The 16,894-nt window shown below is 30.8% G+C and overlaps 1 protein-coding gene across 1 annotated transcript; it reads left to right on the top strand.

Annotated features, from left to right (window-relative positions):
* The first annotated feature begins 12,225 nt into the window (after positions 1–12,225).
* Positions 12,226–16,417, top strand: LOC125846343 (probable beta-D-xylosidase 6). Its single transcript, XM_049525739.1, has 6 exons — positions 12,226–13,037; positions 13,739–13,905; positions 13,996–14,093; positions 14,175–14,522; positions 14,992–15,408; positions 15,601–16,417. Exons 1-6 carry the CDS (start codon positions 12,279–12,281, stop codon positions 16,191–16,193), a joined length of 2,382 nt encoding a protein of 793 aa, XP_049381696.1. The 5' UTR covers positions 12,226–12,278; the 3' UTR covers positions 16,194–16,417.
* The last annotated feature ends 477 nt before the right edge of the window (positions 16,418–16,894 follow it).

Raw genomic sequence — 16,894 nt, 5'->3', positions numbered from 1 at the left:
AAATTAGGAAATTATTTATTGCTTTAGCCCACGCAGCATCGGTTACTTCTTGATGCTTTTAATCACCAGTAATTAATTGGCAACATTCGTTTACTTATTCATACTCTATTTTCGCATATATATACTCCTTCTTATATCTGTCATTTGAGGTCTAAGGCAAGTATTTTTCTCTTTTCTTTTATTTTATTTTATTCATGATTCATAATCCTTAATTTTTAATCTATATATATGTTATCATCATCTTATAACAGGCTAATCAATATGAAGTTTTTTTTATGTGAAGAGGCAAGTTAGATATTTTTTTTAATCAGTGTCATTGTTATTTAAGTTTTTGCAAGACTTTATCATATTTTTTGTGATTGAAGTGTATTTTTGAAGTTGTTAATATATATGAATACCCATCTCTCTCACTCTCTCTCAATCTATACAATATCAAAGTTTGGTATAGACAAAGTGATGTGATATCTCTCTATCACCAATAAATTATTCATCTTTTTTCTTTTTTTATTCGGATTTTTTTATTATTTTTACTTTATTATTGCAATTCAATAAAAGGCAATGCAAAAGTGTAAAGGAAAACAAACATTCATATCCATATGATATAGAAAATCTATGTAACATAAGTTGGATAAAAAAAAACGGGTGATGTAAAACTTATTTTTAGCGTAAAAAAAATATTTTTTCCTTAGATTTGCAGGAAAACGTATGGATCATTTATTGCTCATTATTGTTACCTATTATTTGTCCTTATTACTTTTTCTGCATGTAATATCTCCTCAAGTCTCTCTTAATTTTCTGTTTTAATTATTTTTAATTGATAATTATAATTACCTTAACAAATATCAAGCAACATTTCAAGACTTATATAAGTCCACATCTCAACACACAAATCGCAATTGCAAGATTTAAATTTGTGTGCATCATTTTGCTCAATTTAATTAATATAAGAGATATTTACTTTTATATCTTAATTATCAATAGACAATGTAAAATCTCAATATCGCTATATATGATTCATATTTAACAGAGTTTGTATGAATTTCTAACGCTTTCGCATATGTATATGAGAATCTGATGAAAAAATACATTGTTCAACGCATTTTCGAAAATAATAGCAATTGATGTCACTCGAAACTAATTGGTAATAACATCAACGTTATGCGACTAAAGATAAAAAGGAAATGGAAGAAGGAATACTTAAAGGGAGAGTTATTTCAATATCTTTCATATATAATTTACAAGGCACAATAATTAATATTATCATAAGAGAAAAATAAGAATTGACGGTTAGATAAAATTAATTGGAGACTAGAGATGATGAATTTGAAGAGAAAAAGAAAGAAAGAAAGAAAGAAAGAAAGAAAGAAAGATAGATTTATTTGATTTGTAATATTTTTTTTTTATTTCTTTACAATTTATAAAAGGAAGGTGAATGAAAAAGTAAAGATGGAAGAAGAGTGGGCATTAGGAAAGAAGTCATGGAAAGGAAGAGAAAAAAAGAAGAAAAATGTGAATATATTTTTTATACCCTGATAAAACCAGGATAGCATATAAATGGGACTGTTAGACAAGTTCATGTATTTATATAGTAGCTAAGTTTTTAGATTTAAATTTAAAATATAGTATATGAACATACTAAAGATTAAATTTTCCATGAAAGGAAATAAAGTTAAATACTTATTATTAAATGTATAAAGGAAAATTATGTTTCAAATTTGTTACTCATGCACGTCAAAAAATCAATTTTATCATTCACATATTATAAAAATAAATTGTTTAAAAAACTTATTACCGCGCGAAGCGCGACTCAATTCACTAGTACAAATATAAAACCAAACCCACGATAGTTAAGGACTTGGTCTTGGGTTCATTAATTAGTGGGTAGGGTTTAATTCGATGTGGGTGGATTAAAATTATTTTAATAGTGTTTAGATTTAATTAGATGAAAATAAAATCCACATAGGCACAATATAAATATTATTATGTAAAAATATGGAAATTTAACGGATGGAGGGTAAATATGACCTTAAAATTGGATGGCAAGAATAAATATATAAAAAAAAGTATGATGAAGGGCAAATATGACCCTTTTCCGTTTAAAGAATTGTTGTGTACACTGCCACTTGTTTTAACTTGTGGGAAAAAGTTAGCCCTTTTTCTAAATTTAGGTATGGGATTTGATTAATCTACTTTTAAGAGAGGTAAGTACTTCATAAATTGAGACTGATAATTTCAGCAAGAATAAAAGCGATGTCAACACACAGATCATTTGTTCACATTTTTTCTATTACAACAAATAATTTGGTTTTATAATCAAATTAAATTGTTAACGCTCAAGAAATCAAATCAACGAGTTAATTAAACTATTTGTTTCAATCAAATTAAATGCCACGCTGGAACTTATAGCTAAGAAAACGCTCTTATATTAATTTCTTCATGAATACACAGTATTAATTACTTCATTTTTAACCTGATCATTTACTGGCTATTGAAAGCATATAGGAATTAAATCCTTCTGTCATTCCACTGCAAATATGCCTAACAACTGTCAAAATCGTCGTTTAGTCATAATCTGATAGATACCTTCCGTAATGACTGAGCTAAAACCTGACTTTTTATAAGAAAAAATAAAATCGTACCAATCCAAAGAGGTATGAGTAACTTCAAAGAACAGAAACTTTAGACTACATTGTTTGAATTAAAGATACGCAAAATTTAGCAAAATGTCATTTAATCTTGCAGTATTAAACATGCACATAGAATTAAAGAATAGTAAAAAAATAAATAAAAAATTAAACATATAAAAAAAGATTAAGTAAGCTTATGGTTTTATTTTATTACTAGTAGCAAGAATTTGTTTGCAAATTATAAACATAGATATAAAAAGAATAAATGAAGATGAGGTCAATATAGCGCCGATAGCTTCTCTTTTTTAAGGTTGAGACATGTCATGTTACTTACTCATGGTTTTCTTCTTGTTTTATATGATTTCTCTATTTTATACATAGAGAAGAAGTGTTTATCCAAATAACGTTTGCCGACCAAAAAAATTTCACCCTAATTAGATTAGAATGAAAGTAATAGCGTACTATATATAAGACAAGACACCATTACGATGGACAACCGACTATGTGGTGAAATGTGAATGCAAAACTTTGGAATTTCCACAAATGTATTAGTGAAAATAAAGCGAAAAATTTTAATAGTTTAATTGATTGACTATCTGTTTTCAATTTATTGTTGAGGGTTCGATTAATTAGTGAACACAATGGCCTCCATTCCAGCCTCTTGTCTGGATCTGCGAAAAAGACTACAAAGTGAAAATGGTTAGAAGATGTCATTGCAAACGTATATGTTCTTCATACAAAAATCTATAAACTTTTTTTATATGTGTTTACATTTTCATATTTTTAAATTTTCTAGTGAAAATTCTAACTTTACTACGGACTCTTATGCAATAGCTTACAAATCGCACACGAAATGTGAAGAGGGAAATCGATCCAAAGCCTCCCACGTAGGAAACCCAGTACTCATCCAACCAATTCAGCAAACGTCAATTGTTTCCAAGCACTTTCTCCATATGTCCTCTCTTTTTTACTTTTCACCTTCTACTCATTGTTCTTTTTCTGATTGACAGAAGAGGGTATCTAGTATCAACATTTGTTTTTGGAATACATAACAAATTTTAGTGTAATAATGCAATACATAGAGTAGGTACAAGTACTTAGCTTGGAATATTATTTGTACGATCGAGGTGAACAAATCAATTACCGCAGATTTGTAAATTATTATTGATGTGACAAGAAGTAGTTGCTCGAATGGTAAGCGCCCTTCACTCGCAATTTTAAGATTGTAAGTTCGAGTCACTAAGGAAACAAGGTAGAAGATCCTGGGGAGGAGTAAACAAAAAGAGTATTTTATTATTGATGTAATTATATTATATGAGAGAATTCATGTTAGTAATCAAGCATGCATGTGGCATCGACGCTATTTTGCAGTGATGATGATGATGAGAATATTTCTATTTTCATGATAATTGAGAATAATTTACAAAACACGTTTGCTTATATTCTTTCTTTTTTTTTGCTTGTCTTATCATACATAATATGTGCCTGACGTTTAATTTCCTCAAAAGTGTTAACCATGAGTATCATTATTTTTTCTCTATTATTGTTTGACAACAAACCTGAAGATTCGATAGTACTAATAACAGGAATAAAGAACAAATTAAAATTCACTGCCCAGAAATTATTTTACCCTGCTTCTCTTAAAATGGAGAAATTATTTATTGTACCATTTACCAAGAGAGTTTATTTTCTACTAAAATGTTAAGTTTTCTGATTGCCACGATCACTTATTGTTGTACAATATTCCCTTACTGTTGCACGAAGTCATAAATTTATTTAGGTATATTTGGGGTATATATTTCATGTGACATCATTTGATTTTATACGATGTTTAAGAAAAGAGTGAATTTTTAAAATTTGTGGTCTAATATAATTTTAGATATTTGTGTGGTTGTAAATCATTTCACTAAAGATAAAATGAAAATTTTAAAGTTCTATTGTTACTAATTATAGTAAGATGATATTCTTTATGGAACAGACTAAGAAGGGAAGGGTACCACATAAAATAGGACGGAGTGAGTATTATAATAAACAACATGCATATACATGATACGTACTAAATACTATAAGTAGGAAAAATTAAATTTAGATGATGCAGTGTCATCACAACTCACATGGATGATCCAGTGCAATGTAGTAATATAAAGTATAATATTTTAATACTAAAGTATTTATGTGTTGGATTAATGTATACATTATTCTCACACATTCCTCTAATTCAGGGAGTAGCTATTTCGCCACGCTATAAGTGTCGACATTGATAAATATGACTCGAGGAATATTGTCACTATTTTACTACTAGAGAGTAGTAATAATAGATTATTAGAATTTCAATATTCAAAAATTATATGAAAAATATTATAAGTTATATATATCAATATGATGAAAAAATTCCGCTTGAAATACTGATTAAATTTCAAATAGTTTGACTCTTGAAAAAAAAAGATGACACGTATTTCAGGATGAAGAAAGTATGAAATTGCCTTATGACAACCGTATATACGAAGATTGTCCTTGCAGGAAGGAAAACAATATCCCAATTATATTGATTGATAGAGCTACATTTCGAGAAACTAAAGTAGAATATAATTTACTTTTAACTCAACATTTTATGTCTGATTATCAGGAAAGTTACAAATAAGATGGGGACTCTTCAATATATTTATTCCAAAAGTTTTTAGAAGTATATTACAGAACAACCCCTCTAATCGAACAAATTTCCCCCCAAAATTAGGAAGATGACATATTAGTTATTGTGCAATTTGTAGAGGCTGTGATTAATTAATTACTTGTGGGAGGTCAAAGATCTATTTCATTCTTCGTATAATTTAATTCTAGGAACAGCCTACCAGTAATTAAGGGACTATTGTGGAAAATGTAGTAAGTAGTAATGTAGTATCATATATTATAATAATAATAATAATAATAATAATAATAATAATAATAATATATATATATACACTTAGGGGTGTTCACGGGTCGGTTTGGATCGGTTATTGGTCAAAATAAAAACCAAATCAACTTAATTGGTTTTAAAATTATCAAAACCAAATCAAACCAAATATAATATACACTTATCGGTTTGGTGGTTAACGGTTTTGATTTGGTTTGGTTTGGTTTGGTTATACGGTTATTAACCATACACAAAAATAAAAGAAACAATTCATTCAAAATGTGAAAAAAATGACAACAATTCATTCAAAATGTGAAAAAAATGACAACAATCCATTCAAAACGAAAAATAGTTAGAATGACTTAAATTACTGAACTTTCGATCACTAAATTTACTATCAACAAAGCTTTAAAATTTACAATATTGGTAATTCGCCATTTTTTAAGAAAAGAAAGGCAGGGTAGAAAGTCTTGCTTACTTATTTCTCCATCTAAGTAAGAGAAGGGGGGTTGAAGTTTATAGCTAGTCGAAAAAGTGATAAGAAGGTCTAATCATGCTACTTCAGTCGTATGCTTAACACATGCAAGTTGATCAGTTCGCCCTTTAGAAATAGGCTAAGAAAGTCATCGGTTCGAATCCGAGGAAGGGCTTTTTTTTCCGGTAGGGCGACACCAGCTAGCAGAACGGACGGAATGAGAAGAAATCCCCAGGATGGAAAGAAGCTTGAAAGAGAGAACCAGGAATGAAATAGCGAGACCAAACGAGCAAAAAGCCACGAAGGTTGACGATAAGAGCGTAAGACTTTATGCGAGAGGGTAGAGCCCTTGATCCTTTCAAGAATGTAATTATCCTTAATATTAAGGAGCCAATTTAGAACCTTTAAGCTTATCCCCGCCCCGACCGGCTCCGGTGTGGCCCAACCCTTTCTATTATCTCTACAGAGCTCTGATAGGTCGTGCCTGCGAGGGGTCGTGCTTCCAATGCCAATAAAAAGTAACCCATCCAATAGTATTTAACATCCAAAAAACTGCCAAATAAAACGCGTCCCATGCCGAAATATCACAAGTACCGCCTCGTCCTGGGCCATCGCACGGAAAACTATAACCGAAATCCTTTTTATCTGGCATTAACTTGGAACCACGTGCATCTAAAGCACCTTTTACTAAGATCAATGTAGTTGTATGTAAACCAAGGGCAATAGCATGATGAACCAAAAAGTCTCCAGGACCTATTGTTAAGAATAATGAATTACTATTTTCATTAACAGCATTTAACCAACCCGGCAACAAGAATAGACTGGGGTACGGATTTACTTACTATTCGACTCGAAGTGGAGGACAAATTATCACAAACCCAAGTTATTAATTTGTCTAAATTTAGATCTGTTCTTCAATATAACACAACGTCTTGCTTCCTTAAGACTAAAATAAAGGACTATTTTAAAACACTAGGAATATTTCATTCGGAATTAAAACATAAGAAACTTCAGAGTTATAGAATCAATCAATGGAAAAACTGGTTAAGATGGCATTATCAATACGATTTATCTCAGATTAGATGGTCTAGATTAATGCCAAAAAAATGGAGCCTGTACAATTACAGGCGGGATGTTCAGTACCGATTCTTATAGTACTGTTCGGGGAGTCGATAAGCTAATTCCTGTAGATGTATATTTGCCAGGTTGTCCACCTAAACCGGAAGCGGTTATAGATGCTATAACAAAACTTCGTAAGAAAATATCTCGAGAACTCTATGAAGATCGAATTAGGTCTCAACGAGCGAATCGGTGTTTTACTACCAACCACAAGTTTCATGTTCGACGCAGTATTCATACGGGAAGAGACAATAACATTTTCAATCCCACAAAGAATTGTCATATACACTCATATACATGAAATCAATAAGATAAATGTTTCATCTTGGACATTTTTGCTTTCAATAAGTAAATTATAAAGAAATTTTAATGAAAATATGTATAAGATCTTTAAAATTATTTATAAAAACAATATATTAAGTTTGTATATTAATAAAATATATGTTTATAATTTATCGATTCGGTTCGGTTATTTCTTCGATTTTTTCGAATAAAACCATAACCAAACCAAATACTATCGGTTTTCAAAAATCTAAAACCAAACCAAATCAAACCCAAATAAAATCAATTTTATTTTATCGGTTTGATTCGGTTTGGATTGGTTTTTATCCAAACCGTGAACACCCCTATATCTACTATACTAATATATAAGTGTCAATAATATATATAATTACTACTATATATAGAAGAGGCTAGAGCACACAATGGATCATCAACATGTGTGCTTCAGCTATGTGCTCTTTCTCAAATATACCTGCTTAGCTTATTGGTTGCATCATGACATTTCATGCAAGAGGTTCCAAGATCAAGCCCAAACAACATCACTTTTTTAATTCAGTCAATTTACTCATTTAGTATTAATTAAAAAGGAATATTTTGAATTCATATTTTAGTTATTCCATCTTCTATCTTACATAAACATATTTTTAAATGTCATCAAAAATATTTTGTTTTATATAGTTAAAAATAGTATTATTATTATTATTATTATTATTTAAGAAAACCTTATTTACCTAGGTAAATATGTATATTAAAAAAAACCAAATAAGTACTAGTTAATAAGTAATACGTTTAATTATTTTATTTCTCTATTTTTTATCTGTAAATCACTTTTTTATTTCTAATGTTAATATTAGATCATTAATATTATTAGTAAAAAAGCATATGTCATTGCATTTAAAAAATTAAAAGTACTACAAATAAAACTCTTCAAATTTGATTTATACCACATAAATTGGGACAGAGAAAATAACATATTATTTACAATTTGTGTCAATTTTAAGTTACAATAATTAAAAACTTATTTTTTTAAGAAAATATATATTAAAAAATTGAGTGGCTCTCCAAATTTCATCTGTGCTACATAAATTACAACAAAATAAATGATATATGTTGAGCCCGTGCTGGCATGGGCGTATGTATCTAGTGTATATAAATATAAGAAGAGGGAATAGCTCACAGCTGGCCGTCAACATGGCTGCTTCAGCTGTGTGCTTCCCTTATTAAAGTAGCTTGGCTTACTGGCCAAAGGTTCACTTTTTATGTTCAAGGTCCTAGTTTCGAACCTAGGTAACATCCTTTTCTTTAATTTCCATTTTTAATTCCTTTTACCATTTTATGTAAATATTAGGGATAAGGGTCTGAAAAATACCCCAACTTTGATTGGATTTGCTGTTGCGATACTAAACTTTCATGAGGACCTATTGCCTCCCTAGACTATTTAATACCGTATTGTTTACCCCCTGAACTATTTAATAGTGTATTTTAAAGGTATATATGTGCCCACGTGGACACATTACTATTTATAATTTTGCATTATTTTTTATGTCCACGTGGGAAAATATATATGTTTAAAACACGGTATTAAATAGTCTAGGAAGGTTATAAGTCCTCATGAAAGTTTAGTATCGCAATAACAAATTCGACCAAAGTTGGGGTATTTTTCAGACCCTTATCCCTAAATATTAATAATGAAAATTTAATTATTTATGTCAACTTTTATGAGTTTTTTGGAATTTTCTAATATAATTAACCTTTGGTTACATCATCTGTTCTGCTTACTAATACTTACCATGGGTTCCACCCAACTCTTTCCCTTCACTTTTAAGCTTGAGTAAAACAATTCTCATATAGAACTTTTCTTCGCATGATTTTTTCTTTTAGTAAAATTTATTATTTTCTCCGATTCAATTTATATGATACATTTAAAATTTTGAAATTTAAATAAATTTATTTTTTATCATAATTTTTTCATTGAGGGAATAGCAAGCACCTCTCCGTCAACATGCTTGCTTGTTGACGGGATGCTATTCCGGTAATTTTAACTTATAATAATGCCAATGTCTATCCTTTCCATTGCAAATATTTATAGAAAATTGTCATTATTATAAAATGATAATGTTTCATTTTACTTACTTTAATACATTCTAATAAAACTTACTAATGACTTATTTTTATTTCTTAAATTTTTTTTACTGATTTTATTATGCTTACCCACGCCCTCTGCAATTATTTATTTTTCTTACTTTAATATTTTCTAATAAAACTTGCTAATTACTTACTAAAATATAAAATTGTTATTATTATTATTATTATTATCAAATGACAATGTTTCATTTTACTTACTTTAATACTTTCTAATAAAACTTACTAATTACTTACTAAAATATAAAATTGTTATTATTATTAATATTATTATCAAATGACGATGTTTCATTTTACTTTCTAATAAACTTACTAATGGCTTATTTTAATTTCTTAATAAAATTAATTATTAAATTTTTACTTATTTTATTATGTTTACCCACCCCCTCTGCAATTAATTATTTTACTTACTTTAATATTTTCTAATAAAACTAATTACTAATTACTTACCAAAATAATCAATAAAATTAATTAAGTGAATTTAATTTAATAAAATAAACTCCTAATAATATTGATAAAAAAGTAGTACTGAAACATATAAAGAAAAACTTATTCAAATTACTTTAATACTTAATTAAATTAAATTAATTTCATTGTAAACACATAAATTTAAAGGAAAAATTTTAACTCATGCTCATTAACACGGCTTGAAAATAACGCAAATCTTCTTTTAAAATTTTTAGATGAAAGTTTGAACCAACTAATTTATGAAGTTTTTTATGATAAAAAAATATATCTTAAATATTTCACATATATTATTGGACCCGTGCGCAGCACGGGATATCTTTTAAGTATATATATATGTATGATTATTCTTTTTGTCATATGGTGCAAAATTCTATCACTTATGAAAGGCGCACAGTTTTTTATTGCACCATTTTTGGACACTTAATAATCCCTGATGTATTCATGAATCACCTTTAGCATATTGTAGTTGAAGTTTGAATTTAGACTTTCTTTTTTAGGAATAGAATTGAAAAATAGAATAAAATCATATTAAAGATGACATAATATGGATCGATGATGTATTAGTCAATGAACTTGTTATGTTCAATTTTAGGTTAACAATCTAATAAATTCATTTATCCTGGAAGTAATATGGGAGCTACCGAGTTTGTAAGTTCAAGAAAATCAATAAAACTTCCCATAAAACTATATTGTTAAATCCAATCTTTATTTAGCTCTATTGCTTAAAACTTGATTTTCTTTTGTCCTACTTTCGATATTCCTGGACTACTAGTTACCGATATACTAAAACTTTGTGCATATTTTCCATGTACTCATAATACAAGATTCACGGTTCACGTGTAACGTATCAACTAAATATTAAAGGAAAAAGTTGGACAAATCAATAACCTTCCACAAAATTAATGTGGAAGGAGAAATCATAAATCAAAAGATCTTCTTTCATCATTTGTTAAGTCAAGCTCTTAAAATCTGGATAATTAAACAAAGAAAAATTAGGTTTCCAAAACTGATTTTGCAACTTTGAACTTGGACAAGGTGAGGTGCAACATTGAGCTTCTTACTCATAATCGAGTTATGGGCTGAATGGAGTAATTAGGCCCATTCAAAATAAAAGTCGGCCCAGTTGAGATTTAAATCCATCTCAGCTTAGGCTCCTATCTTCGTCCAATTCAAATGATTAGCTTGCAGTGAAAAATGTGACAACAATTCATTCAAAATTAAAAAAAAATAGTTAGAATGAATGACATTATATAACTTTCGCGCATTAAATTTACTATGAATAAAGATTCAAAATTTGTCATTTTGGTGTAGATGAAAGAGACAATGACATTTTCACTCCTGCAAAGAATTGTCATATACACTTAGATACATGAAATCAATAAAATAAATGTTCTCACCCTAGACATTTTTGTTTTCATAAATAAATTATAAATAACTTTTGATAAAAACTATATATAAGATTTTTAAAATTGTTTATAAAAATAATATATATATATATATATATATATATATGTCAGTTCGGTTCAGTTTGATTATTTCTTTGATTTTTTTCGAACAAAATGATAACCAATTCAAATACTACCGATTTTTAAAAATCTAAAATCAAACCCAAATAAAATCAGTTTATTTAATTAGTTTGGTTCAATTTTTCGATTTGAATCGATTTTTATCCAAATTATGAACGTCCCTAACTGCTTGCCAACAGAGATTCACAAAATCTACTAACGGCATAAATTGTAGTTATTGCTTAGTAACTGCATAAAAGCTACTGTCTCTCCTGTCTATCCAACAATAATTGTCTATTATTAACAGAAACAATAATAATAAGGATAATATTACTATATTACTTTTTAAATATATTTAATTTCATGCTTTGAAAAATATATTAGACATTAAATTAGTATTTAATAGTAAAAATAAAATAGACACAAAAAAGTTAATTATCTTTAGTTTTTTCAAACTTAATAAATATTAATAGACTACTATTTTTAATATAATAGACAAATAAAAATTAAACCGTGAGAGCAGTAACTAATCATATTAAAAAACAGTAAACAGAAAATTGACTTTCTACCCGTTACTTAACGGGTACTTAATTACTGCCAATGAATGATTAAAAAATGAAAACCCATAACGCCCACATTACAATTCTGTTATGTAAATATGTATATATGTATTTCTAATTTCACCTATAAGTATAGTTCCAGCTCACCTCAACATCAGTCAACAAACACAATTGTTGGATAATCAATCATACAGTCTTGTTCCAACAATGACCAAAAATATCCATTTCTTGATTCTGTTCATCTTACTAAACATTCTTGAATTCAATGTAAATTTAACCAAATCAGATCCACAGCCCCAATTCCCATGTCAACCACCTCATCACAAATACACATTCTGCAACAAAAAATTGTCAATCTCCACTAGAGTTCACTCTCTAATCTCTTTACTCACCATTGATGAGAAAATTTTACACCTCTCTGATAATACAACTTCAATTCCAAGACTTGGTTTACCAGCATATGAATGGTGGTCAGAATCTCTTCATGGTATTGGGACTAATGGACCTGGGATCAATTTCAATGGCCCCATTAAAAGTGCCACAAGTTTTCCTCAAGTTATTCTTACTGCAGCTGCTTTCAATAGAACTTTGTGGCATTCGATTGCATCGGCTATTGCAGTTGAGGCAAGGGCTATGTACAATACGGGTCAATCTGGGCTTACGTTTTGGGCGCCTAATATTAATGTTTTTAGGGATCCCAGATGGGGAAGGGGTCAAGAAACGCCAGGGGAAGATCCAATGGTGGTTTCTGCTTATGCTATTGAGTATGTTACGGGATTTCAAGAACTGAATTCGAAGGCGGATAAAGAAAGTAGTAATGGACATGGGTTTGGGAATACGAGGAGGGTTCTTAAAGAAGATGATGATGCTGGTGATAAGCTGATGTTATCTGCTTGTTGTAAGCATTTCACTGCGTATGACTTGGAGAAATGGGGTGATGCTACCAGATACAACTTCAATGCTGTGGTATACTTCTTAATCTTTATACCTAATTGTCTAATTTTTGAGTTGTAGCTATACTAGATTTTACTTTTTTTTTGTTATTGCTGTACTTGATAGGAGGGTCTTTCGAAAACAACCTCTCTACCTCCACCAGAGGTAGTGGTAAGATCTGTGTACATTCTACCCTTGCAGACCTCACTTGTGGGATTTCACTGCTATGTTGTTGTTTTTGGGTAGGTTATAGTAGCTTATTACATAATTTTGAAGCTTATACTCATTAGGCCAAAGTTTGGTCTCAATTTGCTTCTATTTAGCTGGGAAGACAATAATATCACCAACAGTTACATAGAATCTTCAAAAAAAAAAATCTTTTTTCTAATTGTTCAATTTATATGACTAATCGTTGGACATATTAACAGCCGGAAGCGGAGAGTTATATAGCATAGGGTTCTGTTACTTGTTACCATTTCTGGTTCTGAATTCTCTTGACATATCACTCTCTATATAGGGAATAATGGAGGTTGGTTTACACGACTATATGTATCACTTAATAACCACCTACAAGTTGCGCTGTGGCTGGCCTCAAAATATCTGTTTTTTGGTCGGAACTAGATTAAACTGCTCAAGTAATGGTGAACACAAACACCAATGAATTCCATGTACACTACGTATTTGTGAAAAATCATTACTTCTAGTGTTAATTTCTTTATCACTTTACATATTAGGTGACCAAGCAGGATATGGAGGACACGTTTCAGGCACCTTTTCGTAGTTGTATCCAACAAGCTAAGGCCAGTTGCTTAATGTGTAGCTACAATAGTGTGAATGGAGTACCAGCATGTGCAGATAAGGTGCTCTTAGATAAAGTCCGAACTGACTGGGGGTTCGATGGGTAATATTTCCTTCTTTTTTCTATGTGTAACGCTTTTTTCAAATGAAATTTACATCAAACACGTGTAATTGTTGAATGATTTAATTTCAGATACATCACCTCTGATTGTGATGCTGTGGCTACTATATATGAAAACCAAAATTACACTAAAACTCCAGAAGATGCGGTTGCTCTTGCTCTTAAAGCAGGTTTTCTAGCAGTCTCATCAAATTTGTTAATCTATGTTACTCTATCCTCTTTTTCCAAATCTTATTCAACAATTTTGGCAGGAACAAATATAAACTGTGGAACATACATGCTGCGACACGTGAAATCTGCATTCCAGCAGGGGAGTGTGCTTGAAGAAGACCTAGACAGAGCACTGCAATACTTGTTTTCTGTTCAATTCCGGCTTGGTCTTTTTGATGGAAACCCTGCAAAGGGACAGTTTGCAAAATTTGGACCTCAAGATGTCTGTACTTCTAATAACTTGGAGTTGGCGCTTGATGCCGCGAGGCAGGGAATTGTGCTTCTTAAAAATGATCAGAAGTTCTTGCCATTGGACAAGAAAAGTATTTCTACATTAGCTATAGTTGGTCCTATGGCAAATGTGAGCAGTCCTGGTGGTACTTACACAGGTTAGAAAATCCAAAAACCTTTAGTATGACATGCTTGTCCGTCCTCCATCACTGAAATAATGCAATATCACATCGAAAATATAGAATGTTTTTTTCCAAATTCCAAGAGAAATATATTTTGTTTTCATTGCCAACATGGTAAATGCCCAAAGTGGATGCATATAATTTTGAGGTTGATGTTAGATATAAATCTGGAAAAGGATTTGTGGTTACTTAGGGAATTTGATTATTCCATGAACTGAAATATTAATGAATTCTGACCAGGAAGCATTCTACATCACCAAGTGAGTTTCTCGTTCTCATAGTTAGTCGGGACAATTCCCTTTTGACTTAATATTTTGCTTATATCACCGATCACTGACTATGACCTACTAATAACAGCTCACAAGAAAAAAATGTGATTCTTTGTTGACTGCAGAGGAAACACTTTGAACTAGTGGATAATTTAATATCCTTTGTTATCTTACAGGAGTGCCATGCAAATTAAAGAGCATACATGAGGGGTTTCACCGTCATATAAATAGAACACTTTATGCAGCTGGTTGCCTGGACATAGGATGCAATTCCACTGCTGGTTTCCCGGATGCTATTTCTATTGCTAAAGAAGCTGATTATGTAATTGTTGTGGCTGGGTTGGATTTATCCCAGGAAACTGAGGATCTTGACCGGTATAGTCTTCTCTTACCAGGTAATCAGACAAACTTAGTTACCGCTCTTGCAGCTGTAAGTAAGAAACCAATCATTTTGGTTCTTACTGGTGGTGGACCTATTGATGTATCCTTTGCTGAGAAAGACCCAAGAATTGCTAGTATCTTATGGGTTGCTTACCCTGGAGAGACTGGTGGCAAAGCACTATCCGAGATAATTTTCGGATATCAAAATCCAGGTTAGTATAAATGTCATACTGGAAGTTGATAGTAGCAATTAGTTTCATATGCTAATGAGTTTTAGTCCCCAATGAAGCATAACCTAGTTTAGCAAAGGAAAGAGTATACACGGGGAAACTTATTGCCATCTGTCTCTGTTTTTGCAAAATGAGAACAAGCTGTGGGGTTGAGCTTTTATAAATAAAATGCAGGTGGAAAATTGCCTATGACTTGGTACCTTGAGTCATACACCAAAGTGCCAATGACTAACATGAATATGAGAGCTGATCCTGCAAATGATTATCCTGGAAGAACCTATCGGTTTTACACTGGAGATCCGCTATATGGATTTGGACATGGATTAAGCTATACAAGCTTCTCTTCGCAACTCTTATCTGCACCAAATAGATTGAGTTTATCACTTGGTAAATCTAATTGGAAAAGGAGTATACTTGCCCAAGAACACAGTAGGCTTGGTTACATTCATGTTGACGAAGTTCCAAGTTGTAGTTTGTCTAAATTTTTCATTCATATCTCTGTCACAAATGATGGGGACATGGATGGAAACCATGTTCTACTGTTATTCTCACGTGTGCCACAGAATATTCAAGGTGCTCCACTGAAACAACTAGTGGGATTTGATCGCGTGCATGTCCCAGCACGTAAATCTGTTGAAACAAGTCTCTCGATAAATCCTTGCGAGTTTCTCAGCTTTTCAAATGACCAAGGAAACAGAATACTGGCACTCGGTGAACATACTCTGATTTTAGATGATATTGAGCATATTGTATCCATTGAAATGTGACAAGAGCCATCGTGGTTTTGATCGAGGAAATCAATTGCCTCTGCATCGGAGGGTTTTCTTGCCTGAAATGTTCATAGAATAAGAATACTGTTGTGACCTGATTCTCAGATTTTTCTCCATTTAGCACCAGAGCATGAAGTTGAGGAATTATAGGATTTTTGTATGCTCATTTGTACAATTACAGATTCAATAAGAATGTGAAAGATTTGTAATTGTCCCTTTTATTCTCTGTTACTATTAATGCTTGAAACTGTTTCTATCACATATTCATATTTCCAGAATTGTTTGATCATTTGACATGGATTCTAATACAAAAAGTCCATCTTTGAGCTAAAACGTTTGTTTTCACATGCTAGATTTGTGATTTACGACTATTATGTGAAGCTTTTCTTTTCGTATCAACAAAAAGGAAGTGATCCTGCTGATACCAACGTCATTGATGTAAAGATTTGGAATGAGAGTGAGATGCCAAGTGCAGAAAAGAAAATTTGAATTCATGATGATATTGAGTAATTTAATGATTAGTACATGTGGAAGCTATAAAGGTCGTATATACCTTCAACATACAGCTATGTCTTCACATGAAGCAATAGCACGAATGTTACTTTTATTTTTCTTTTCATATTTATTATGACTTTTTTTTTTCTTTTTTTTACCGCTTCCCATTTTTTTTTTGCTCCTTGAGAACTCGAGGAGCATGC

This window comes from Solanum stenotomum, chromosome 12 (assembly GCF_019186545.1).
Source record: "Solanum stenotomum isolate F172 chromosome 12, ASM1918654v1, whole genome shotgun sequence".
Classification (NCBI taxonomy): Eukaryota; Viridiplantae; Streptophyta; class Magnoliopsida; order Solanales; family Solanaceae; genus Solanum; species Solanum stenotomum.
The sequence above is the reverse complement of the archived record's forward strand: the minus strand, read 5'-3'. Positions and strand labels throughout refer to the sequence as shown.